Source organism: Andrena cerasifolii, chromosome 3, assembly GCF_050908995.1.
Source record: "Andrena cerasifolii isolate SP2316 chromosome 3, iyAndCera1_principal, whole genome shotgun sequence".
NCBI lineage: Eukaryota > Metazoa > Arthropoda > Insecta > Hymenoptera > Andrenidae > Andrena > Andrena cerasifolii.
The window spans coordinates 3,942,439-3,968,053 of record NC_135120.1 but is presented as its reverse complement, the minus strand read 5'-3'; the positions used below and the strand labels follow the sequence as shown (position 1 = coordinate 3,968,053).

At 42.3% G+C, this 25,615-nt stretch overlaps 1 protein-coding gene and 2 long non-coding RNA genes across 4 annotated transcripts in view; 1 reads left to right on the top strand and 2 right to left on the bottom strand.

Moving 5' to 3' along the window:
- LOC143367032 (aldo-keto reductase family 1 member A1) overlaps positions 1–3,966 on the top strand; it is a 28,731-nt gene extending 24,765 nt beyond the window's left edge. For both annotated transcript variants that reach the window (XM_076808642.1, XM_076808643.1), the window contains exon 5: positions 2,921–3,966. In XM_076808642.1, the coding sequence (XP_076664757.1) occupies positions 2,921–3,295 (375 nt within the window). In that variant the 3' untranslated portion in view covers positions 3,296–3,966. The remainder of the gene's footprint in view (positions 1–2,920) is intronic.
- Positions 1–25,465, bottom strand: part of LOC143367096 (uncharacterized) — a 104,506-nt gene extending 79,041 nt beyond the window's left edge. The window contains exon 1 of the long non-coding RNA XR_013084958.1: positions 25,193–25,465. This is a non-coding gene — a long non-coding RNA (uncharacterized LOC143367096). The remainder of the gene's footprint in view (positions 1–25,192) is intronic.
- Positions 1–25,615, bottom strand: part of LOC143367067 (uncharacterized) — a 309,917-nt gene that overhangs the window by 185,256 nt on the left and 99,046 nt on the right. The gene's annotated exons all lie outside the window — the stretch shown is intronic.

Here is a 25,615-nt window from a genome sequence, read left to right as displayed (position 1 = left end):
AGATTATCTTAAGTCACATCTATGAATCTAGGCGGCATCTTAAGCAAATGCTTAAGACGATCTTAAGCTTAAGAAACATTTATGAATATCGTCCTAGGAAGTTTCTTGGTTTTTCTTCCTTTATATAGGCACCAGATGGCGCTACCAACTTCTTGCCAATCTGAGGTTTCACCCATAGACATATATAGACGGAGCAGAAGCTGGGTCTATCAGCGAGGGGAACGGTAGGCCAAACGGTTTTCCAAAGGGGAAAAGGCAGAGGTCAGATACAGGCACGTCGGGTTAGCTTCGGAAGCATTCGGCACGCATAACCACTGCGTTCCCGATTTGCTTGTATCACTCCCCTTACCTCGAATCTTACACCCCCCTCAGCTTACGCTCCGTCTATATATGTCTATGGTTTCACCTCTACTGTCTATAGAATTCCCTAGGACGTCGCTGTACTATCATTAAAAGCAACGGAGATATTTTAGGTTCTAATTTTAGGTGACACACTGTAGATTAAGAAACAGCCTGTTAAGCGTTGCATTCAGTCTCGGATTAGTATTTCCGTCAATCAGGAAGTAACCATAACTCTATTTCATCTTCGGTTATAAAACACTTTAGGAGCCTGGTCATCTGCATTGCACATAGGTCAAATCTTAATCCGCCCTGGGTGGGCTAAGTCCCGGCACCCATAAACACATAACCGTTCCGAGGGACTCCGCGGTCAGGTTCGTGACTCTGGCGACATTCGGGGAAAGACCCAGGGGGTTGCGGGATTGCCAGTCCTAACGTACAGTGCAGAAATCGGTGTTTTCCGGGCGCCAGGAATACACTTCCGCTATCAGATATCTACTGCTGTACTGCCAATCAAGGAGGACGTGGAGCTCTTGACTAACTCTGATAGGCTTCCCAAAGTATCCTCTATGCCAGGCTTGGGAATTAAGTGATCTTTTTTGGCGAACCGGCCGAGTTACAGAAGCAACGCCCTCTTTCTCCCGCCGCGCGTATTGGCCTCCGCGGCTGCCGTAAAGCTCGAGCCACCTCAGGCGCGTACAGATCGCGCAATATTTTGCCTCCGTGCGGCCACTGAGTAGGCCGCGAGTCAGCCGTGCGTGCAACAGAGTCCGACCGTCGGCGTTATTTTATTTCGATTCGAAAAACATACGATCGCATACGCATAAGTATCACGCTACCTGTTACTTTGTATTATACTCGTCCATGTGCGATCGCACGTTTTTCGAATTGAATTAAAAGAAAGCTGACGGTCAGACTCTCTGGCACGTACGGCCTGCTCAGTGGCCGCTAGGTGGAAAAGTTATATTACGCGATCTGTACCACGTGAACCGCGTGTCGCGTTTACAAAATAAAAACGCATCAACAATCGTGCTCTCTGGGACGATGTGAAAACCTACTGATACAATGTCGCCCTAATGCGCCACGCGCGGTTCAGGTGGTACAGACCAGAGGTGCGCGCTCCAAGCAGCTAGACCGCCATGGGGGCAAAGATACATGGCGGGAGAAAGAGGGCGTTGCTTCTGAAACTCGGCTTAAAATATCACTTAATTCCTAAGCCTGCTCTATGCCATCGAATTCTTAGTTCGTGTCTTCCTTCAACGTGCAAAATGCAGAGAGGCCAGTCGCCTTCAAACCGTCAGCAGCAAAGAGTCTTGATCAACAGATCATACGCAAAGGACTAAGTGTCCGTTACTTCTTCACATACTTGACTCACCCACAGTTTACTCATGACTCACTTGTTCATCTGTTCTTATTTGTTTGTTTTTAAATATAGTTTTCATCATTGTTTTCCATCCAGTCAACTGCATACAATTTACTTAACCCTATCACAGTGTTGCGGCCGCAAGCAACATGCCACACCGCGCAGTTTGAAATCGCGCCTGCTAACTCATAACAACAGCTGATGAGTCGGTTGCGGCGCGATTGTAATGTTTTGGCCGCTAACGATCATCGCGACGCACGGGGCGCCCGCTCGGGGACCGTTACTTCCGAGAACAATAACGCCGTAACACAACCGCTTATCGAGCCTTCAAAATTGTATTCTCTTGCGCCCATTGCGCCCACCGGCAAGCTCGGAAATTTGCGACAATTATCGCCAAGCGCCCACGCGCCTTTGTACAATATTCGTGTCTTCGTGTTGTGTTGTGTGACGTCTGTGGTCAGTGTTTGACCACGAGAAATAAAGAGTACTGTCCCACACCTGTGTCGTGTTCTACCTCTGTTCGCCTTCCCTCCAAGTCGCGATAAGCGCCGAAAATCTAGCACCGCTCATCGCGGAATCACACAGTAACGTTTAATAAAGTCCCGCGCAATTCCCAGTGTCGGTAAAGATTTAGATATTTAGACCGAAGTTCTTTCTTTCATATTTTGAAACTCCTGACACTCTAAATTCTAATTCTTTTGAAGTATCAATTATTCCACAATATATGTAATTGTACAAAGAATCTAATAAACCACGCAAAATAAAAAACTGAATATCTCAAAATTGGCTAATTTACTGGTTTATGTTTATTCAGCTCTTTTCATTGTTTTTATGAGTCTTTTGTAGTTAAGAAAGGATTTATCAATAATTCAAACACATCCTGTATGTATGAAAGGTTAAATTGTTTCATAAATTTGTATCAGTTCGTATATCTATATCTCCATAATAAAATCTTCATATCATGTACCACAATAGCAGATATAAATTTGTCTGCAACGAAAATATATAGAGTTCATAAAAATTATTTAAATATTGATGTATAGTATCTATGTAACCACTTCAGTTATATATAATATTGTTTCAATGCTCTAACAATTCGTAGCTATGCCAAAATAAAACATATTTATTTTTAATGACATATTTTAATGCATATATTTAAACTTAATTTTTATTTATTCAGTTTTAAAACATTTGTCTTAAATTAAAATTATTTTCCAGGTGAAATACTGTAAAGAGCACGAAATTGCTATAACAGCCTATTCGCCACTTGGTTCACGTGGACTTGTAAAACTGATGAATAAAACAGAAGAGATTCCAGATATGCTACAGAATCATGTAGTATTAGAAATAGCAAGGAATTATAAAAAATCAGCTGCACAAATTTTATTACGATATATTGTACAAAACGGAATTGCAGCTATTCCAAAAAGTACAAATCCCCGGAGAATTAAGGAAAATATACAACTGTTCGATTGGCAACTCAAACCGGAGGATGTAAAAAAACTGAATAGTCTCAATCTTGGAGAATCTGCTAGAATTTGTGATTTTAGTTTCTTCAAAGGGGTTCGGCGCCATCCCCAGTTTCCTTTCTAAATATCTTATACAATCCAACATTTAAAAATGTGTATATGTTAGTACATGTAACGATTAATTACAAACAAATGTAATAACAAACAAAGGTACTATTTTTATTGTAGAGGTAAATAGTATACGAGAAAAAGAGTCGGCCGATCGGATTGCTTGTACCGGGTTTCGAACCCGGATCTTCAACTTACCGGGCGACTGTTCAAATCGTTGCCCACCGGGTCGTTTTTCCGAAAGCTAGAACAGAGAGCGGCTATGGGCCCTAAACCATGCCTTCAAAACCAACAGTACCGTGGTGGGCAGTGTTCGTGAGTGAAGAGCCGCAGGTTCCTTTAAGCTAGTAACGAGCTAGACCTTGGTCATCATCAATCCCGCAACAAGACAACAGTCACACTACGGCACCTATTAAACGGGGTAGGAGAACTGCTCTTGGTATTGCTCTTGGCTCAGCTCGTAAGGAACCGAGGGCGCTCTTGCCCACCACAGACCAACTGAACAGGCCTGCATTAAGCTATCCAGGGCTGACAACAATTCTTCTTCTTATAGACATAAATACACCTGTAGGGTTTCCTTATACCACTATTCCCTACCATACGTTGGAACACACGAGGAAGTATGTATTTTATTAGTGTATGGTATATACGTATGTACAATAAATTAATACCTTTTTTGTACTTCAACTTGCACGTTTTATTTCCTTATTCGTCTCTTGCTTTTTACCAGGGAGTTGAGACCGATATAATTTCGGTTACGGTCGCGGTCGCGGTCAGTGAGACGACCGATATGGCATTTACGGTCCGATCAACCAAGACTGGTGAGCGACGAACAGTCCGGAGTTTTCTCTCAACCGGTAACCGAGAGAATTTTTCAGAGACTTACAATCGATCGAAAGTCTTTTAACCCAGACCGGTCAGGAATACGGTCGAGTTAATTTATGGAGAGTTTCGAGTTAAAGGGGTATTCTAGTCTGATGAGGCGTTTTCATCACGTTATTTCGGAATTTTTTTTACAAAGAACCCATCAATTTTATTATTTAGTTTATTGCTACATGTTTATTGATGTTTGAACTATTATTACAAATTTTGTTAATAGAAAAAAATTAAAATCAAACGCAGTTGACTGCTTCAAAGTAATGGTGAAAAAAAACATGGTGTCATGGTGCCCATGATTGGGCTCGTTCTAGTGAACTATAATAAAAAATGAAACGAGATTCTTTATCTGTATGCCTGTAGTTGTCGTCCCTACCAGAATGATAAAAAAATATTGAAAATTAAGCAAATGGCGGTGGTTTGAAAATTAACTTTCGATTTTCGCACAATTTTTCAACTTTAAAGGTCTGTGAAAGTTTAAAAACAAAATATTTTATCATAATTTTGGTGGGGCCAATGGCCACACGTATGCTGATAATATATGCAAAACTTGGACTGAGTTGGTCCAGCCGATCTTGAAATATCATGGTCATCGGTTCGAAAAACATGGTTTCAAGAAAAACGCGTTTAAAGTTTTGCGTACAATTTAGACAGAAAGGTGACCTTGGAGAGTAACGGTCTCTTTGTAACCAAATGGTCGATTTTTGTGTTTTAAAAGACGCAGAAATGCCCGCACGCACGCACACGCACACGCCGCACACCACCCCCAGAAAGGACAATCCGTCGAAACTTTGCCGAAATACACTTGCAGGAACAAAACTGTTAGCGTCGCCCGTCCCGCTCATTCAGCGCGCCATATACCTACCTATTCTGCACCCTGTAGCTCTGCAAATAATACGAATTGGAAAAAATCATTTTCCACACGTATTACCCATATAATGTACCTGTAGAAAATGCAAAAAATCGATTTTCTTTTTGCCCATCAGACCAGAATACCCCTTAATGTATGGAGAGGTTCACAATACGGTTAACCGAGAGTCTCGACCGATTCCAATACGGTTGACGCAAAGTCGGGAGAGATAGGAATGCGGGCAACCAGAATTCATCACCTCATGAGAAATAGAAAGAAAATAGGATTACGCTCGATTAAAGTTTGTGCAACAAATTGTTAGTAATCCGGTTGCGAATCGCAAATCGTGACTAAAATTATTTAGTAGGTTATTTTAATTATTTTATATCACGTTAGTAACCTGACCTTGCATCCTTTGCAACCCACAGCGAAATAATAGTATAAATGAAATAAATTTATAATAATAAATACAATCAATTAATTTAATTTATATATCAATTCTTAAAAATACAGTTACGTCTTTTTTTAAATTTATTAAATTTTATAGATAATTTTATAAACACCTACTTTAAATATTTTTATAAATGAAATATTACTTTTATAGTCACAATGAAATATTATTATAAATAATTTTCACAAATAATTTATATTTTTATCAATAAAATGTAATTAAATGTATTTTTAATTTACATAGTCTGATGTAGATCACACTGCATCATCTTCTGCTTCGATTATCTGTATATCTATACTATTATATAAAATTCAAGTTGCATACTTTGAAATGCGGTTTCTCAGTAAATATGAACTGTATCCACAACTGCGTTACATCATTTGGCGAGAGGAAGGTTCTAACGTTTTTATTTTTTTTTAAATAAGAATAGTTCGCGACGCGACCGTCAGGCGGCGACCGGGCGAGCGCTTCTCGCTTGCGAAATAGTACCACGATGGGAACAAGTGGCCGAGAGGGCCCTCGAGTACAGCTCGTATCAGCTCGTATTCGCCGACATTTCATTGCAGAGTCCATATTTTGTATACTTTAACCGTCTAGAGAGTTTCATAGATCTTATCTTAGAAGGTGACTGAATAAACACCATTATAGCAGTAATTGGTCCGCTACCCATCGTGGCGCACCGTCCTCGCAATTGCCGTGATCATAGCCTTTTAAATACTGCTTCGCGACATTCCCTGTCGTTTTTATTTTTTTAAATTTTAAATTAAATGAAGAACTGTCCCATCTTACCAAATATGTTTCCTGATGTGTTCGGAAATAATTACCTTAACGACTTAACCCTAAATCCATTTTTAAATATTGTAGAATCAAAGTGCTTCATTTTCTCCACAAAATGTTTTATTCTTTCAAATACCTGAACTATACCAATTACCAACCGAGTTTATGGGCGGTATTCTCAGTCGCTACTTATTCTTAAGCAAATGCTTAAGCATTCGGCATCCTCTACTAACCTAGTAGCTAGTAAAGGATGCCGAATGCTTAAGCACTTGCTTAAAAATAACTGGCGACTGAGAATACCGTCCTATGACATAGATGATTTACAGTTAATTTATGATGGAGCCGTAGGAGAAGCCGCTGTTGGCCATTGCATTTGCGTTTATTACCGTCATTCAATAAAAACTGTTGAGGTATATGACAGTCTTAATCGATCACTTAGTGCAAATCAACTTGGAATCATTAAAATTTTGTATTTTGTAAGAATTCCTCTAATGCCTTCTGACTTTCCAATTCAATTTAAACGACTTCAATTTCCGATAAAAGCAACTTTTGCTATAACTATTAATAAATCTTAGGTACAAAGCCTCAAAGTTGTCGGTGTAGATATGGAAAATGATGTATTTTCTCACGGAAACTGTATGTAGCGCTATCGAGAACAGGGGACTCCTCTAATCTTTACATACATTGCACTTAACATGAAGCCAAGAATGTGGCTTATAAAGAAATTTTGTAAAATAACGTTTAAGCCGGGAATATATATAAAAGAAGTCTACCGTAGCAAAGCACGGGTATTTAGCTAGTATATATATAAAAGCCACATTTTAGTTATATACAACTTAACGTAGAACTTACTTATATAGAAATTATATAGAAACAGAGTGGCCTTTTGCTATAGTAAGTGTAGAGATTACATAATGTATCCGAAGGAGGTGAGAGCGTATGGCAGAAAGTCTTGTTGCAGGAAATTTAAATGCTAATGGTAATAATTCAGCAAAAATGAACGAAGAGATCCAACATTTTTAATAAAATTGGTGTTGGAATAAAATTAATTTAGTATGTTTATCGGTGAATTGAAATATTGTTAATGTGTAACAATCACTGTGGATTTTAAAGTATTACGAATGTCTTTCACTAAAGATTGAAAAATATCAAGAGAGATGTGTTATCAGCGTACTTTTTTCACTAATGTGACTTGCTCTACATTGCAAGCAGTCTGCCATAATTTTCTTATATTGTTAATGCTAAGTCTTTTGACAAATTTTGTCGATTTACCTTATTTGGCAAATTTCCAAATTTCAAGAAACTTGTGAGAAAGAAGATGCTTCATTTCTATCCAAGCCTGTGCGTCCCCTTCATTTGTATCCAAGTCTCTGCGTCCCCTTCATTTCTATATAAGCTTTACATAATAACTGTAAATTAAAAATAGTTTGCTGGTATAAAAACAATATATTATTTTGTACATGCATTGTACAAATTGGCAGAAACTTGTGCGAAAGAAGATGCTTCTCTGTCGAACTTTCTCCGGACAACTTCCAAGTCTGTGACTCTAAATAAAAAGTCTATTAATAAATTTTGACGACTTATGTTTTTAATTGAGACAATAAGTCAGTGTCCTATGTAGTCTAAAAACTCGTGACATTTCAAACTATTTTGATAACTTTCCTTATTTGACACTTGGTAGGTTATAAAATTCAATAGTATACATAGGTATATGTTATGTACAATAACGGACGACGATCCCTGCCGAATGATTATTGTGAGGTTGCCGGGGCTGAGATTCTTCCCTAAGAATCTTGTCGGTCGCCGTGGCTGTCCTCGGAAGGGTCGTCCTCCGGGCTCCGGTAATTCAGGTGAAGGTGCCGGGAACGGGGATTTGGCCTGGACCGAAGGTAGGGGGATCTTTGCCGGTTTAAGAGTTTGAACTCACCGTAGAGTGAACCAGGATTTATTAAGCTTTGAACAACTGATACTAGCGCGGCGATCACGGCAGTAATCGCGAATCGATTCGAAAAAGTGAAAGAGCCTGCCCCGTTTTGGGCGTCGGTTTATACAGGGTGTCCCAAAAATGTCGGAGTTCCTTGAAAGGGGTGACTCAGGGGGTGATTTGAAATAACTTTTTCCTTAGCGAAAATATTGTCCGAAGCTTCGTTAACGAGATATTAACAAAAACCCCCGATCAATCAGAGCACGCGCCTTCCGCCCGAGCTCCCGTCGTAGCGTTGGCTACGCGATAGGCGGCTGCGCTTGTACTACGAAGGTACGAACAAGCAAGTCGGCATGCATCGAAGGAAACCGCGTTACACGGTTTTTTTTTTTTTAAAGCAGAATCTTAAATAATAATTGTTTGAAGTGAGAAGACACGGAATACGTAAATTTCGTTTTCAAATAAGGCATAAACAAAAAGGTAATGTAACAGAAAATGTACGAGAAGTGATCGTAATTCGTTATTGAGGTAAAAATCCGTAGTTTAATAACGGCCAGAATAACTAAATTTAAAAAATAATATTAGGTGTATGAGTAAATTCTTTCTGACTGGATTTACATAATCAGTACAAAGCTACCGAATTTATATCGCAGTGATATTCATAAGCTGCCAGAAAAATTGCAAAAGTTAATTAACAATAATGGAAATTATTTCGATGATTGAGTTGTTCAATATTTTTTAAATCTAACTGTTATTGTACCCTAAAATCGAACAGAATTTATTTCTACACCTAATAATCACCAATAAGTTAAATAAAACTCACCCTTTCGGATATTCCGTTCCTTCGTTTCCTTCGTTTTCGGAAATCTGTTGTTGAGTACGCAAATGCTCGTACGTATTTGCCGAACCGTTTACGTACAAATATATGTATGGACTCTCGTTCGTGCGGGAAGGTACAACAAAATAAATACATTCAATGATTCACACTAAATACAACTAAACTATATTAGGAAGCATAACTTTGGGATGACAAATTGACTGGTGTAGCTCGTCTGAGCGATCGTTCGGAAGTGACCATAGCGTCACCCGCTTACCCTAAAGAAAGCACGAAAGCGGAAACGCCGTCGCTGCTAGCGCCGAAAAACTGACGCTTAAACTGGTCATTTGATTGGTTCTGAAACAACCGCGAAAAATCGCGCGAGAGTCACTGCTACCCGAAAGGAAAGGACGCTTGGGTTTTCCCCAATGTCGCGCCTAGCCGCTCGCCACCTACCCCTCTCGCCGTGCTTTATGACCCCTACCCAGGTCTGCGAAGCCGTCATCTGGTCGATAATCGACCAGTGCCGTTACAAAAGACCTATCCTTAAATATCTACATAGGATACAAAATGATGTGCATTTCCAACACTAGCGTTCTAATCATGCTTCAATCACGCTTCAACACCTGTGTCACTAAGTAGATCACTGTACCGATCCTGGTCATCGGTGGACGAAAAGATTTATGGTAAGGTAGCGCCCAGTGTTCAGCTGATCGCAGGTATACGACACCACCCGAAGGTAAAGGTTGCAACGTCAAGTGCGTCCGGGTTAATGTACCGAATATACTAACACTGATCATTTAATTTACTTTTCATGGAACGTGTTGTTCCTACGTTATAAAGTTGGTGACCCTGATAGGGGCCGATTACTGTTAGTTGAGCAGTTGCTCGATGTGACCACTCTCAGCTTCTATGCACGCCTAGCGGCATCATTGACTCTGTTCAGAATAATCTTGACGTCAAACGCCGAATCGTACCCTCGCTTGGGGTTTGGATATGCGGGTATTCCCGTGCAAACGCTCGCACAGCAGCACTTGCGTCTCTGTTGTTCCGGGCGTACACCCAGAACATCCTGTAATATTCTTGAGCCATGAACATTTCTGCGACGAGATTGCTAGCTGACTGACAGGATTTTTTCCAAACAACTTCCTCTAGCCGCAAGTAGTTTCTCTCGTTCCATTATGAGTTAACTCCCACCGGGACAAGAGGCTTTAGGTAAAAAGAAGCCAGCACATTTTCGAAACACACGTGCTTTGCAGAAGTACAACGAACGAACCATCGTACACTTTCACAAAAGCCCGCGCTCCGTCCTTTTACTGCCAATGTACCGATTGCTTTAAGGTAGACAGCAGACATCACGTGTTTCGGTTCGAAAGGGTCCGAAGAGGAGAGAAACAGAAAGTCTTCGAGTTGCTACAAAGAAGAAAAGGCATACCATTCCTGTTTTCGTTTTCCCATACCCTGAGTTCACGTCTGCTACGAGGCGGAACTAGCTAAGCTATAAATTACCAAAAAGTGTAGGAAATCGTTCTCTACCGCCGACTCGCGGGACAATACGGTCATAAACCACGACCCTGGCGAAATGCTTTGGCACATCAGCCTGATTAATTTTAAATACGCCTCGCGGAGAAACACATGAAGGAAGGGGGTAACTCGCTGACTGCGCGTAGTCCCGCCTGCTTCGTCCTTTCTTCAAATTAAAGACAGATCCCTTACCTCTCGAGTATAAGTACGGGCTCGAATTTCAAAACAAAAGCACGCGTTGACGTGTTCCGTTCGAGGGAGTCTCATCTCTCCATGTGACGCACACACAATGAAATGTAAATCCGACCGCGCATGCGCCAACTCGTGGCGCGCTTTGGGTGGTGCTAATGCCAGTTTTTGTCTAAAATATTTTCTCTAAAATAACGTTGAACTAACAAAAAAGTGCAACAATCGTTCAGAAGCCGCGAGAACAAAAGAAAGGATTTTACAGAGAAACATAACGTAAAACAGGTGATCCTTCAATTTTTCAGACCACATCGCATGTTTGACCATTGAGGACATACGGAAAAAATCTTATTGGTCCGGCCTTTTGCACAGTGTTTACGCGTAGTCTTAACTCGCAGAAAACGTGGACACTTGAATGATTAAAATGGATTTTATACGATGCAAAAAATCTCACTACATTGGCAACTAAAGTTTTTGAAAGGATAATTTCTTAACTTTTCAAAACACTTATGAAAAATTTTCTACGATCATGCGTTCGCAAGTTATAGGCGTTCAAATTGAAAAGTTCCTTTTTTGATTTGATGGCGAATAACTCGGTCAATAAAAATCACACAACAAAACCAGAAATTAAACGAAATTAAAGAGAAAGGTTTGTTCTATATCAGCACTCCATTGGATTTAACGGAAAAACAATTGTTTGGCCCATGCATACGTCCAAACTAGGCAAAAATTTCTGATACTTTGTTTCCTGCGCTTCATCTTGATAAAATAATATCACAATGGACGAAGAAAAAAAATGAGTCATTGTTTAAAAAATTAGAAACTTCAAGCGTTAATATTCTTTTTTAAAATATTTTTGCGACCATTTTCTCGGAGATACAGCCATTTGAAAATGACCAAAATCTTCGGGAAATTATAGTGTTCCTTTATTTTTTTCCAGGAGTGTATATAACCACGTATCATAAATTAGCATAGAAACCAAAAAACATAAAAAAAACCCAAAAACACAAACACATATAATCGTAGTAGTAAGACATATTATTATCCTTATTATTCTCGTTATTAGAACTAAGTGTTGTTAAATAAATAGCCATTGTTAAGTTGAAGGTTTGATTTCAATCCTTAACTCCATTACCAACGAATCCCCATCTAACCTACTGTTTGGGTATGCATTAGTTCCAAAAACCACCACACTCACTCTCACCGCAGCACCTCGCGAATCGACGATCAATCCGCCAATCAGCGACACGGATCGTCGATCAACCACCAATCATCGATACTCAATGAGCCAATCAGTGCGCCCATGTAGTAATTTTCTCATCGTTCACTCTCAAGTCCATCTCCGTGCATTGATCATTCTCAGAGCTCATTCTAAAGTGATCAAGCCTCGCGTATTAGTACAATTCGTGTGGACGCCACGTGGCTCGTTGCACGTGGTGATCAATCTCTTTTCACTGAGGGGCAGAATTTACAACTCTGCCTCAACATCATCGTTCAGTGTTCACGCGCAGATTCGATTGTAGATCGCCGCGGGTGACGCGCACGTGGTGGTGCAATGTGCATCGATTCGCTCATCTTCGTGTATTACCGATCGCGACTCCGAGGCAGAGCGCGGATACCGCCGTCCTCTACCCCAGCACCAGAGCAAAATTCCTATCCCAGAAGTGATGGTCGTCACACAATTAATTTAAACGTATCTACTGAATAAAATGTAAAAAAATAATTTTACTCACAATTTTTTAAAGAAAACAAGTGCAAAACAGATTTCAGGTTATCGAAAAATGTCCATCATGCATTCGCGAAACATAATTTACGGCGGTAAACGCATCAGTGGCTCTCTCTCGTAGCCATTTAAAGAATTGAACCGATTTGGCCCCAAAATTATTTACTATTGTTTTTTTTTATACGTTTGAAAATGATGTGACGTATACGTCACGCTAGGCGCTAAAGGGTTGTGACATACGTCACGCGGGGAATGGGATTGGTGCTGGTAGATTCCGCCGGTGTGCCAGAATTCTAAGGAAGCGACTCTTTCGAATAAACCTCCTTTATTGTCGCCGTTCGAATATGTACAATATTTACAAAGTGTTGAGGCGTCGTATTCTCCGTGTCTCCTTAGTGAAACGGACTCGAGACCGGACGTCTCGGTATTGGAACAAGTGTGAGAACGGGCAGAATCCAGGCGTCTCGGTGGTGGTAGCAGGATGGTTGTCGATCGCTTGATCGGTTGGTTACGCGGATGCTTGTCGCCAATTTGCTTGCGCCGGGCAACTTCCAGGCAGGCGGTCTGGTGCTGGGGCATCCATGGCCCCACTCGAACTGCTTACCTCAGTCGTACCGGGGCTTATGTCCTAATTCTTGAAAATTAACAGCTGCGGCAAATCGACGTGATCTAGCGGCACGGTGGGGAGCAGGGATTGTAACCCTCTCGGAGCCGGTTACTAGTAACATAAGACAATCTAGTCCGGACAGCCACTTAAGGGGGTACTCTGATCATCTGGCCGAAAAATGGAGCAGGGCACAAGTAGATGAATATTATGTAAAAAGTTTTGCACGATTATATTTGTTATTCATTGAGCAAAAAATTCATAAAGATTGCTCATTTTTTCGACCGGATGACCAGAGTACGTTAAGTGGCTGTCTAAACCAGACTGTCTTATGTTACTAGTAACCCGCTGCGGGTGGGTTACAATCCCTGGTGGGGAGTGAGGGTCAGCGCGATAACGCGTCGTGACACCGGCGCGATTCGGCCCGGTTCGGTTTCGTTCGATCACGGTCGCCCGAGCGCGCGGCCACGCGACCGGGAGTGAGCGAGAGGACTCCTCGCGCTGGGACGCTGCGTCACAGGGTTATAGAATTATTCTTATCATATGAGGTTGAGTCAGATTCCCAAGAACTAATTTTTGGTTGTTTCTGAGGAGCTGGGTTTGCAGAGGTCGAGGCTGTTGTACCCCGTTGTTGGTGAAATTCTTCCTTCTTCTTGTTTTCATGTGAATTTGTGTCTGAGTGAACACGGTTTGCACTGAATGATAATGCAATAGGATTCCTTGATAGTGGATCGGCATTCGTATTATATTTATCGACTTTATATATGATTTTATAATCATATTCCGCTAATCTTAATTTCCAACGTATTAATCGTGTCGTAGGATTTGAAAGATTTTGTAGCCACTCTAACGGTTTATCGTCTGATATAAGGAAGAACTTTGTGACCGCCTCCGGGGTGAAGTAGTCTCCGGTGGGACGGAGAAAGGAGATTGCCGACTCAGTCGGTTGCCATGGCTCGTCGAATGAACGGGCGCGGGTTAACAGTAACAACGTTTTATTTGGTTCCTTATCTGGTACAGAGTCAAAATCGGTGCTTGTTTGTATACAGCTCTTGGTGCGGTCGATTCGGGCGCGCTCGGCAGAGCTCGGAATATTTGTCTCGTCGGGCTCGTGGCGCGGACGATTCGGGCGCGCTCGGCAGAGCTCAGAATACTTGTCTCGTCGGTGCGGCGACGGGTCACGGTGGTGTCGGCTACGGCTTCTGAATTTACAGGAGTACAGGAGGGAGTCAGTCGGTTGCCCTAGGATGGCCAATGTTGACACGTCCACCTGGGCTGTAAATAAGAAGCCCGGTACAATGCATCTCCCTGGCCTATGTACGCAGAATGTTCACTCGGGTGGAGGGCAAGGCGCAAGATTTCTCTTGGTCTCAAATCGGTAATAAGGCTGGTAATGGTACAGTCGTGACGATGGTCGACACTGGCACACCTTGGATACAAATATTAAAAACGAGCGGTCTCGGTTTGCTACGGTACTAGCAGGAGAAGCGGTTCAGTACTCTGGAGAGAGCTGTCCATTTCGGTTCGCCGGCCTCGATATATGGCGGACCCGTCGCATCTTCACCCGCGAGAACGGTGGGCCGTGCGAGGCCGCCCCGCGGCCACGGTGCGTGTCACGTTTTGGTACGTACGCACTTGTGTACGCCTCTTCGCTGCGGGGTCTCGCGGCAGTGACGACGCTTCGTCACAACTTCCTGTTATAAATGTAAGGACGGAAGTGGAATACTGTATTGTGGGACCAGACGGGAAATATATGAACAGGTTGCAAGTAGCAAGACCGAGTAAACGGAAAAACGATGAATATAATTGAAAATGGACAGGAGATGGTGTTGCACGTCTTACCGTTAATACTTCGCAGTTTTTACTGACTTCTCCGCGCTGCGTGCGGGCCTCTCCTAACCTACGCAGGCTAACACACACAATATACACAATTCCGTTTTTTCTAACACACACAATATACGCAGTACACACACACACACATACAGATCATACCATACATACGCGTACACATACAGTTCCACTCTAACCGGATTCCGCGCCATCCTGCCTGTCCATCTGTCCTCAGATGCGCCTTCTTCGTCGTCCGACGACAGGTCATGCCTTTCGTGGATCCACGGCTTCATGAAGTCTCTCTCGAGGTAGACGTGGTCCGCGGTGCCTCATGCTCTCCGATTTTTTTCGATCAGGTAGCGGTCGTTGCGTAATACCCTGGTAACTCTGTAGGGACTGAGATATTTAGGACACAGTTTTAGTCCGGGCTTTGTCTGATTCCTTCGTATGGCGACTAGGCTTTCCTTAAGCTCGTGAGGTCCTTCTTCCTGCGTTTGACGTCTTGTTGTTCTCGTTCTGGATCCACGCTATCGATTCCCTTGCCTGTGTACGTAGTGGGTCACGCGCTTCTTCAAAGGCGATATCTTTCTCCAGGATTTCCTTAATTTACGGATCGTCTTGGAGTCTCATACGACTACCTATCAACAGCGTTCGGCTTGGTACGCGATTCAAGTACTGCTGGGCTCTTCCAACGTATTTGTGCCAATTCTCCACCTGTGGAAGTGCAAGCTTTGTTAATAGTGGAATAAGCGTTCGATTCATTCTGTTCACTTGCCCATTGGCTCTGGGTATCCCTGTGGTGATCATAACACGTTCAATATTCTTCGTTTTACAATAATTCGCAAAATTGTGTGAAGAGAATGCCGTCCCTCGATCTGAAACGATTCATTGTGGATTTTCAAAGAGTAACGCCTGCCTACGCAAACGGTCAACAACCTCGGCTGTGGTAGTTGACCTGGTAGGGTATAACCTGGCAAACTTGCTGAAACTATCAACAACGACGAATATGTGTTTATAGGATTTTTTCGTGGATGCGAGCATTCCTAAATGGTCCACATGATAAGTGTGCAGAGGACAGCTTCCCTTGTCGATCGGATGTAGATATTCCTCTGGACGACCAGTTTTGCACTCGACTAAAATGCATTGAAGAGAGTTCCATACTATCTTCTCTATCTTCGGCCGCATAAAACTGAACCAGTAGTCTCGCTTGATTAACTGCTCCGACTTTGCAACAGCAAACTGACCCTATTTGTGAACAAGTCGAATATCATACGTTTGCATCTAGATTTAGACACTACAAGCAGCTGCTCGCCATCGATTTGTATAGGAGCCCGTTCTCTTTCAAGCACTTCGCCGAATTATTGGTCTCGTCTAATTTTGCTTGCAGCACCTTGTCATTTGCCTGCGCTCTGCGCATTTTATAAATTATACTCGCTTCTTCCTCAACGATCGACATGGCCACGAGTAACAGTTTTCTGCTCAGAGCATCTACATGACGCATCCTGCTACGCGACCGGTGTTCAACGACATAGTTGAAATCTTGTAAAAACAACGCCCTCCTAGCTATACGAGAAATATGCCTATCAAATACACTTTAAATGTCTTAAGTGACTTCATTATCGCTAGGGCCTCGTATCTCATAACTACGAGGGCTCATAATTATGATATTTTTGTTCACAAGGGTTTGTTTTGCCGCTGGCGTAGTAAATCGGATGCAACAGTCTGTCCTTAGGGTCTCGTTGCGATAAAATTGCGCCGAATCCTAACGCAGAGGCATCGGTGCGCAGCTCAGTCTCAGCCGTCGGAGAGTAAATCCTCAAGGTTGGGTTATTGATTAGCACTACCTTTAATTTATTAAACGCGGTTCGTTCATTGTCTCCGAAATGAAACTTGACTTTGTCCCTCAACATATTCGTTAAAAGACGCGCAATCAGTGAGTAATCCTGCACAAACTTGCGAAAATAGCCGATAAGGCCCAGAAAACTTTGCAGAGATCGTACATCTACCGGTTCCGGAAATCGTCTGACAGTGTCCGTCTTCCGTTCGGACCGTTTAATACTGTTATTGTCTCTGATATACGTGATGTACTCAATGCGAGTGTGCAAGAATTGTCGTTTAACCCACTGAATCGCCAAACCGTGTTCGCTCGCGGTACCCGAGACTCTTTTCAACCACTGCAAACCGTCTTCGTAATCCGTCGCAGATACAATAATATCGGCCATGTAGACTATCTCAACGTTATTAGCAACCACGTTTCTGAAAACAGCATTAATGTACCGTTGGAACACCAAAGTGTCATTACAAAGCCCGAATGGCATGCGACAAAACTCATATTGTCCGGACTGGACAACAAAGGACATATACTTTTTGCTGTTTTCATCCACAGGTACTTGGAAGGAGCCGTTTTCTAAATCTAGAGTCATGAACACGCGTTTATCCCGCAAATGATCAGTTTGGTCCTCTATATTCGGCAAAGGATAACGATCCTTTATTATCTTCTGGTTGAGCTCTCTGAAATCCGCGCAAACTCTTATTTCACCGTCTTTCTTTTCAATATGTACGATAGAGCTTCCAAAATCCGATTCAGAAGGTATAATAATCCCATCACGAAGCCACGTTTCAATTTGCGAATTTACTGCTCTGTTTTGCTGCACGGATACGCGTCGCGGCGCCCGATACAGGGGAATCTCGTCGCGCAAGGAAATACGCATTGTGACCCACATGTTGTTTTGCTCGGTTTATAATTTTCGACCAGGGTTTTTATTTCCGTGTGAATTTCGGGTTTCGAAATGTGCGTCAGATCAATACCTTACTCAACAACATACAAAACGTCTGGCAAATCCTTAAATACATTCAGCGTTTTCGCTATAATATTTCTGTTTCCCATACAAACGTTAACGGTTCCCAGAAAATTGTACCCTATTATGGCATTATGCGTAACCAGCGCGTCGGACACTACGTGAAAGACTATATCATACTGGACTTGATCGATTTGAACTTTTACATTGAAATCACCTAGTGTAAAATTCTTACTAGAGCTACCCCACGAAACTGGGTTATACGTTGAAATAACAACGGCGCACCGATTTGCACCGATATGTAGCCGCTCTTATTAAACCTAGGTCACTTCACGAGTCAATCAACGCGCATACTTCTTGTGACTCTATGTATACATTCTTACGGGCTTGCCGCCTCTTTAATTCTACCGCGCTACAGCTCAATTGGGTCGCGCTCGCAGCCGTGGAACATTTCGCCGCCATGTGTCTGTAATTTTGGCACTTAAAATATTTGATGCCCTTACCTTTAGTTGGGCATTCAGCACTCTTATGTCTTTTATTACCACAATAATAATCGCTTCACTGTCTCCACGAAACACTGGTTTCTTGTAGGTGTTCTTCGCCTCGCTCTTGTCTACTTCTTTCTTCCCTCTCACGCTGCCTACTTGCTCCTTCCTCATAGCTTCGCACTGGATCAGCTTATCCTTGAATTCTCAAATGTCCTTCGCACCGTATAGCATTGCTTTGTTTGGTTATTCGTCCGCAAGGCCATCTATAATATACTGCATGATAGCCACTGTTTCCATTCTCACTTGCGACGCGATGTCGAGCATGTTATACATGTACTCGTGGTAAGACTCAGTCTCTGCTCTTTTCCGCTCTATCAACTCTTGATGCACCGAGTGTCTGTACACGGACTTAGAAAATTCGTTGCGTAACGACCGTTTCAATTCACTCGGCGTGCGCGTTCACCGCTCGTAATTTACGCACAGCTTTGCGGACCCGCACAAAAGTCGTTTCGCATAAATCAGTTTCTATATCTCAGTCCATTTACACAATTTCGCCGTGTCCTGAAAGTCTTTCAGCCAATTCTTAATGCTTTTCTTTCTGTCTCCTGAGAATTGCTCTATAGATTCCGCCACGTCTTTGAATGTTTGCGTCTACCTCGTTCCACTTCGCGTGTGCTCTTCGTCCTCCTCGTATTCGTGTTCACTTTCGCTTCGTCGCCATCTTCCCTGGCATCTTCTAGCAACAATGCCGCGTTTAGTCCCTCAAGTAGATCGGGTTTCTTACCCGACGTTCTCAATTTACGTGTTCTCAACTCTTTTCGAAGTTCAGTTATTTTCATTCGAGAAACATCACTCTGCATATTCGCCTTGGACCCTCCTTGTGACCCTTGGTTTACGCTCGCACTTTCGTCCTCACTCACCATTTTCGCACCGGCGAACATACGATGCACGTGTTACGCGACTTTCACAAAACACCCGTTAATACCTTTTAGCCGATCCCGGACGAGCCCCCAGGATTTGTGGGATTAGACGGGAAATATGAACAGGTTGCAAGACCGAGTAGACGGAAAAATGATGAATATAATTGAAAATGTACAGGAGATGGTGTCGCACGTCGTTAATACTTCGCATTTTTGACTGACTTCTGTGTAGGGATTAAATAAATGATGGTACGAATATTTCCCCCCAGCGGCCCTACTGCCGTGTCAGGAAAGAGAAACTACTGGAAGATATTGATCGGTACACTTATTACTGTTTGTGTATTTAATAGACAACTGCCATAGTCACCGGGGTGAACAATGGCGTGCTTTGAACAAAGTATGTGAAACGTATAACGTTGTAGCGACTGGCCCTAGGCGTGACCTCCACGAACGTGTCTCAGCAACAAGTCTGTTCTCTTGCCGCATGGCAACGCTCGCTGGCTGTCGGCCTCTCCCCACTCCCGAACAGTCCTCGGTCAGGGGGAACCGCCGCTCCCTATATCTGCGCGCTGTGCGCGCCGCCCGACGGTAACGATGCCGATCTTTCCCATAGAATCGATTTTTCAATTCAATTCAGATCGTTGTGCAAAGAATCCATTCGTAAAAAAATCGATCCCGTTGAGATCGATTCATTATAAAAAATATACAGGGTAGTTTTCAACACCCTACATTGCAAAATGAATGCAGTCAAAGGTTTTTTATGTCACAGTGTGAACATGACTATAAATATAGGTTTTTATTTTCTTTTAGTTTAGTTTCTTGTAATCCTAACAGATGGCACTTCAGGACACAGTTTGTTGGCCCACTCGTAGGGGGGGGGGGGGGGCACTTATATAAATGTATAGAAAAGTTAAGATAGACTGACTGGGTCGTGATGGTAATAAAACACTGGGTTAAACTCAACTAGAGTGAATGTATATTTCGGCCTCGCATCCGACCGACGCGAGAGCTGGCAGGGCAAAGACAACATGGCGTCCCTGCCAGTCTTCGTGAGACGCCGTCCCCACTCTCCACATCCCGGAGAGTTGGGGGAAGAAAGAGAGAGATGCTTATATTGCGCTCCCTATAAGTCATATACAGCCCAACGAGATTCAACATGGATTGTTCGCACAAGAACGTGGAGCACCTACGTTCTTGCTTTTAACGCGCGAGAAGATTAACTCACGCGGCGCAACGTAGCTAATGGTTGTTAGTAGTTTTAATATGTAAAGAAATGGATTCACAATAAATAAGCACACCTATTATGAAACGAACAAGTTTATACTAAATGGCTAAAGCCACACACACTTATTTAACTAAGAAATATCCGCGCGAGTACGCGTTGTAGAAAACGGACAAGAATGTACTCGATTTCGTCTTATCGGAGCACCGATAGCTCTTTGTTTTCGCGTCGTAGATAATAGTGGTTTACAAGAAAGAGAGCGACTGCGGAAACGGCACGGGCCGGGCCACCGATTCGGGCACCGACATCACCCAGCCAATCCGCGCGGCCCACGCCGGTGTCGCGAGACAATGCCAACTAGTACAGGTGTTAGCCCCGAGATGGTCCGACCAGGCCATCGCCGCGATCGTCTAGCCACGGCACCGGTAACGGTAGCGTGTTCAAACGACGCGCCTCACGCGGCAGCGTGCACGCGCCCGACCGGTCGGATTACCGCGGCCAATCCCAAACATGGTTCTATAAATGAAACAATGGAAATGAATTTAGCAAATTTTATTTAAATAAATGAAGAAATTATACGTGTATAATTTAACATAATAGCGAATTCTGTTGCCAGGTGCTGTTATCAGAAAATTACTTGGATTGGTTGTTTCTGATAGAGACCAAGGGTCTGTTCGGAGGCATCGTACGATTCCCTAGAAATTCTAGACCAATTTCATGCGCCCAATGTGCGAATCGGAACGCACCCGAAGGTAGCTCTATAAGAATCAACAAATCTTAAAGGTGTTTGCATGTTATCTTGAGTTTTCCGTAATTCGTCAGAGGCCTGAACACTACACTATGTTTGAAATGTTTTACAATGTCCTTTATTGAGTTCAACTGTCACGTCCTAGGTTGTCGGACCGTTCCGGACGTGAAGGGAGTTGATCTTGCCCCGTCGCCTCGAACGCACCGGTCGTGCCCTAAGTCCGGCCGGTTACGCCGCAATGGAGTAACTGTGCGGGGCGGGTGGATTGGCTTTGTCAGAATCGAGGAGGAAAAGAAGAGGTGCGTTTCGTCTTAGGACCGTCAGCCAGACTCGTCAGTAGGACTATAGCTGACGGCCCCTGCCCTAGACACACACGGGGACACAAGAGTACATAATTTGGAACTTGTATATATATGAAATGAGATTGGGAATTAGGACTAGCAAGAAGATTAGACCTCTGGTGGCGCTCGCCGACACTAAGTCGCGAAACTGTGGTGGGGCCGGGACGTCACACAACAGTGCCTTGATATCATCTAAGCCATCTTCTTCATGAAATGGTTTATTAGCCCCTATATTCAACGTATGTGCAAAACATGGTAAATGCTTATTTTTTCCATATAAATCTACCACTGCTTTTACGATATTGGATTCGTTATCAGTTACCACAGCCTTCATTTTCTCTGGTGTTATATTCCAATTACTACATACGTTTCCAATACCGGTACCTAAGTATTATGTTGTTCATCGAGTTCTGTAACGCCAAATGTAATGGATTGTAGTTTTGCTTTTTCAACAAAATGACTAATCAAACCAATCTTTGTGTTTAAAGTATCCATCCAAATATCAGTTGTTAAAGACAGGGCAATAATTTGTTTTATGTTTTCTTTAATTTTTAGTAATAATGTGTCGTATTTTGCGTCAATCATTTGAGTAATAGTCATATAACTAGGAACATTATAAAGAGGTGCGGCAGTTTTCATCAATTGCAGAAAACCCGTTTTAATCGTACTATTTAATGGTAAGTCATCCTTTGAAATTATGAAAATAATAGCATTTGAAATTTTTCCTTCCTTTAAACCTGCATCTGCAACAAAAATAAACATTACGATTAAAAATCTTATTAATAATAATATAATCATATATTTTTAACATAGTAAACCATTCGTACATTCATATTCTTTAATAATTGATATGAAATCTTCAATAAGGGGTTGGGTCGATGATTTAGACCAGGGCTCTCCAAGGTCGCTCCCGCGGAAGCTTGGGGTTCTCCCACTCTCGTCCGCGTTGTCAGGGATACCGCGCGACGCTACCCGCGAAGACGCTAGCCCGGCTAGTCCTTGACAACGGAAGGCACGCTGCGCCAGAGGAAGATTGGAAGGGGAAGCAGGCGCGTGAAGGACCCCTACGCTGGAGAGCCCTGATTTAGACGTCCTAGGTGCTGAAGTATCAGATGTCGTTGATGCTGTATCAACTTTATCAATGTTGACGGCAGCTGCTGTTGGAAGCCCAAGACTTTCATTTGCATGGCTTATTTCTTCCATTTCGACATCATCAATAATTTCATCGTTATTTCTGTTCGAATTTCTGAAAAGTCTGTTTATTGCCTATAAAATAATTAAATAGTGTTTTTGTTGGAGATATGTGTTTGCAGTTCGCGCGCATATGCGAGAAGCGGTTGCGTTCTTTCGGTCGCTGGCGGCGCGTCTGTCTCTTGTCACGTTCGGATCTAGTGAGTAATAATCGTTAGTCGATCGTTGTATAAGTGGTTGTAGCTGTGAAGCATATTTTCAATATAGATATATGATATTAAAACCTCAATAACTCTAACAGTTTTAATGCACTCTTACTGAATCAATTGCAATACATTATAATGATAACCACTAAAGAGATTAAAGCATGCTGTAAGTGTAATAAGCCCATCCTCAAGAAACAAACGTAGAGGCAAAATTTACAAACACCAAATATCTTGGTTTATTAATATACATTGCTGGTGAAAAATTAAAGAAACACTATAATTACTCGAAAATTTTGGTAATTTTCAAATAACTATCTCCGCAAAACATGCTTGCAAAAAATATGTAAAAAAAGGAATATAACGCTTGAAGCTTCTAGTCTTTGAATCAAGCACTCGAAATTTTTTGTTCATCCGTTATGATATTGTTTTTTTTTTCAAGATGAAGCGCAGAAAACTAAGTTTAAAAAATTTTTGCCTAGTTTAAACGTATGCACGGATCACAAAAATTTGTTTCTGGTAAATTCAATGGGTGGCTCTTATAGAGAAAATATTTCTCTTTAATCTCTTTATTTTTTGGTCTATTTTATGATTTTTATTGACCGAGTTATTCGCGATCAAAACAAAAAACGTACTTTTCAATTTGAACGCCTATAACTTGCAAATGCATTTATGCGGATCGATACTTATCGCGGTTCAGATCTCGCGAAGTGGGTAATCCCCCGAATGTATAAAAATAAAAATGTTCAGAGAAAACAACAATGTATATATTTCACTCCCTACTCGTTACAAAAGGATCAGAGATATGCACAAGGATCGGAGACGCGATTTCTACGACCGGTTCGGTACATGCGTTCGTCGTACGATATGTAAGTGACGAAGTGACGATCGCGCTACCGTGCTAAAAATCGCACGCGGCTTCAACGTCTGCTTTCGCCTCTCATGGGAAGGCGCCCGTTGCTGTGGCGCAGGTGGCGCGCTCTGGCGGTGCTCTGGCGAGACCGCCACACATTATTGCAGAAAAATTTTGTTTGGGATTGACCGCAGCGATGCGACCAATCGGGCGCATACTCGCTTCCGCGAGGAGCGCGACGTTTGAACTCGCTACCGATACCGGTGCCGCGGCTGGGCAATCGCGGTGATGGCCTGGCCAGGCCATCTCGGGGCTGACACCTAGACTAGTTAGCTATTGTCTCTCCCTCCTTAATTAGCATTGCCTCGCGGCACAGACGTGGGCCGCACTGATTAGCTAGGTGTCGTCGGTGCCCGAATCTGTGGCTCGGCCCGTGCCGTCTCCGCGCTCGCTCTCTCGCCTGTGAATCGCGTGCCGAAAAACAAATCTGTATCTCCAAAGTGCTACTCAGAAAAGAGCTACCGGTGCTCCGGTAATTCTGAATCGCGTTTGATCTTCGTTTTTCCATACCGCGTACTTGCGCGGTTGTTCTTTAGTTAAATAAGAGAGTGAATTTAGTAATTAAGAAAACTGTTCGTTCCATAATCGGTGAGCTCGTTTATTGTGTAGCCATTACATATTAAAACCACGAGACACGGTAGTGTCTCGCGCCAAGTACATATGGGTATATATGCGCAGCGGACACAGAATGGATCTACTACGCCACGACTCGCTATCAAGAACCCTGATATTTCCGAATCTCAATAACGGCTGATCCGATTACATTTTGAATGGTCTTAATGGATAGCTTGGGTTTGATTTACATAAGAGAAGTGTCTTCGTTTCGTTCCTACGGGCCTTATGAGCTGAGATATTTCGATGTAAAGTTGCAATTTGCTGAATTTTATGTTCTTAAAATTCAGCATCGTCATCGTCTTACACTTCTCGGCAAGAGGGGGTATGAAAGGGTGAGGAAATGTCTCTCAGGCAAGTCGTTCATTGGATGCGGGTTTCGGCCAATCACGTAACAAATTGTTGTAATTTGGCAGCTAGACAGAGATACGATGTACAAAATAATATATATATTTTAACAAATTGTATTGCTTTTCAATTGCCAGATATTTTTATACCAGCAATTTAGAGATTTTATGTAAAGCTTATATTATATTTAGAAATGAAAGAGACGTACAGGACTTGGATAAAAATGAAGGGGACACACAGGCTTGGATGGATAGAAATGAAGGGGATGCACAGGCTTGGAGGTTGTCCGGAAAAGATTAGATAGACAGATAGATAGAGCATCTTGTTTCGTACAAATTTCTGGACATTTGTCAAATAAGGTAAATCGACAAAAATTGTCAAAAGCCATACCATCAAGAATTAAGAAAATTAATGTCTATTACTTGCAATGTAGAGCAAGTCACATTAGTGAAAAAAGTACGCTAAAAACACATCTCCCTTGACAACTACTGCGGATTTTATTAAAGTATTACGAATATCTTTCACAAAAGATTAAAAAGCATCAAGAGAGATATGTTTTCAGCGTACTTTCTTCACTAATGTGACTTGCTCTACATTGCAAGCAGTACACCATAAATAATCAATTTTCTTAATAATTCTTAATGCTATGTCTTTCGACAATTTTTGTCGATTTACCGTATTTGACAAATTTCCAGAAACTTGTGCGAAATAAGATGCTCTGTATATCTATCTATCTAATCTTTTCCGGACAACCTCTAAGCCAGCCTGTGCATCCCCTTCATTTCTATCCATCCAAGCCTGTGCGTCCCCTTCATTTTTATAATATAAGCTTTACATAAAAACTCTAAATTGCTGGTATACAAACATCCAGCAATTTAAATACAATGCACTTTGTTACTACAATATATTATTTTGTACATGCATAAACAAATTTCCAGAAACTGATGCGAAAGAAGATGCTTCTCTGTCGAACCTTCTCCGGACAACTTC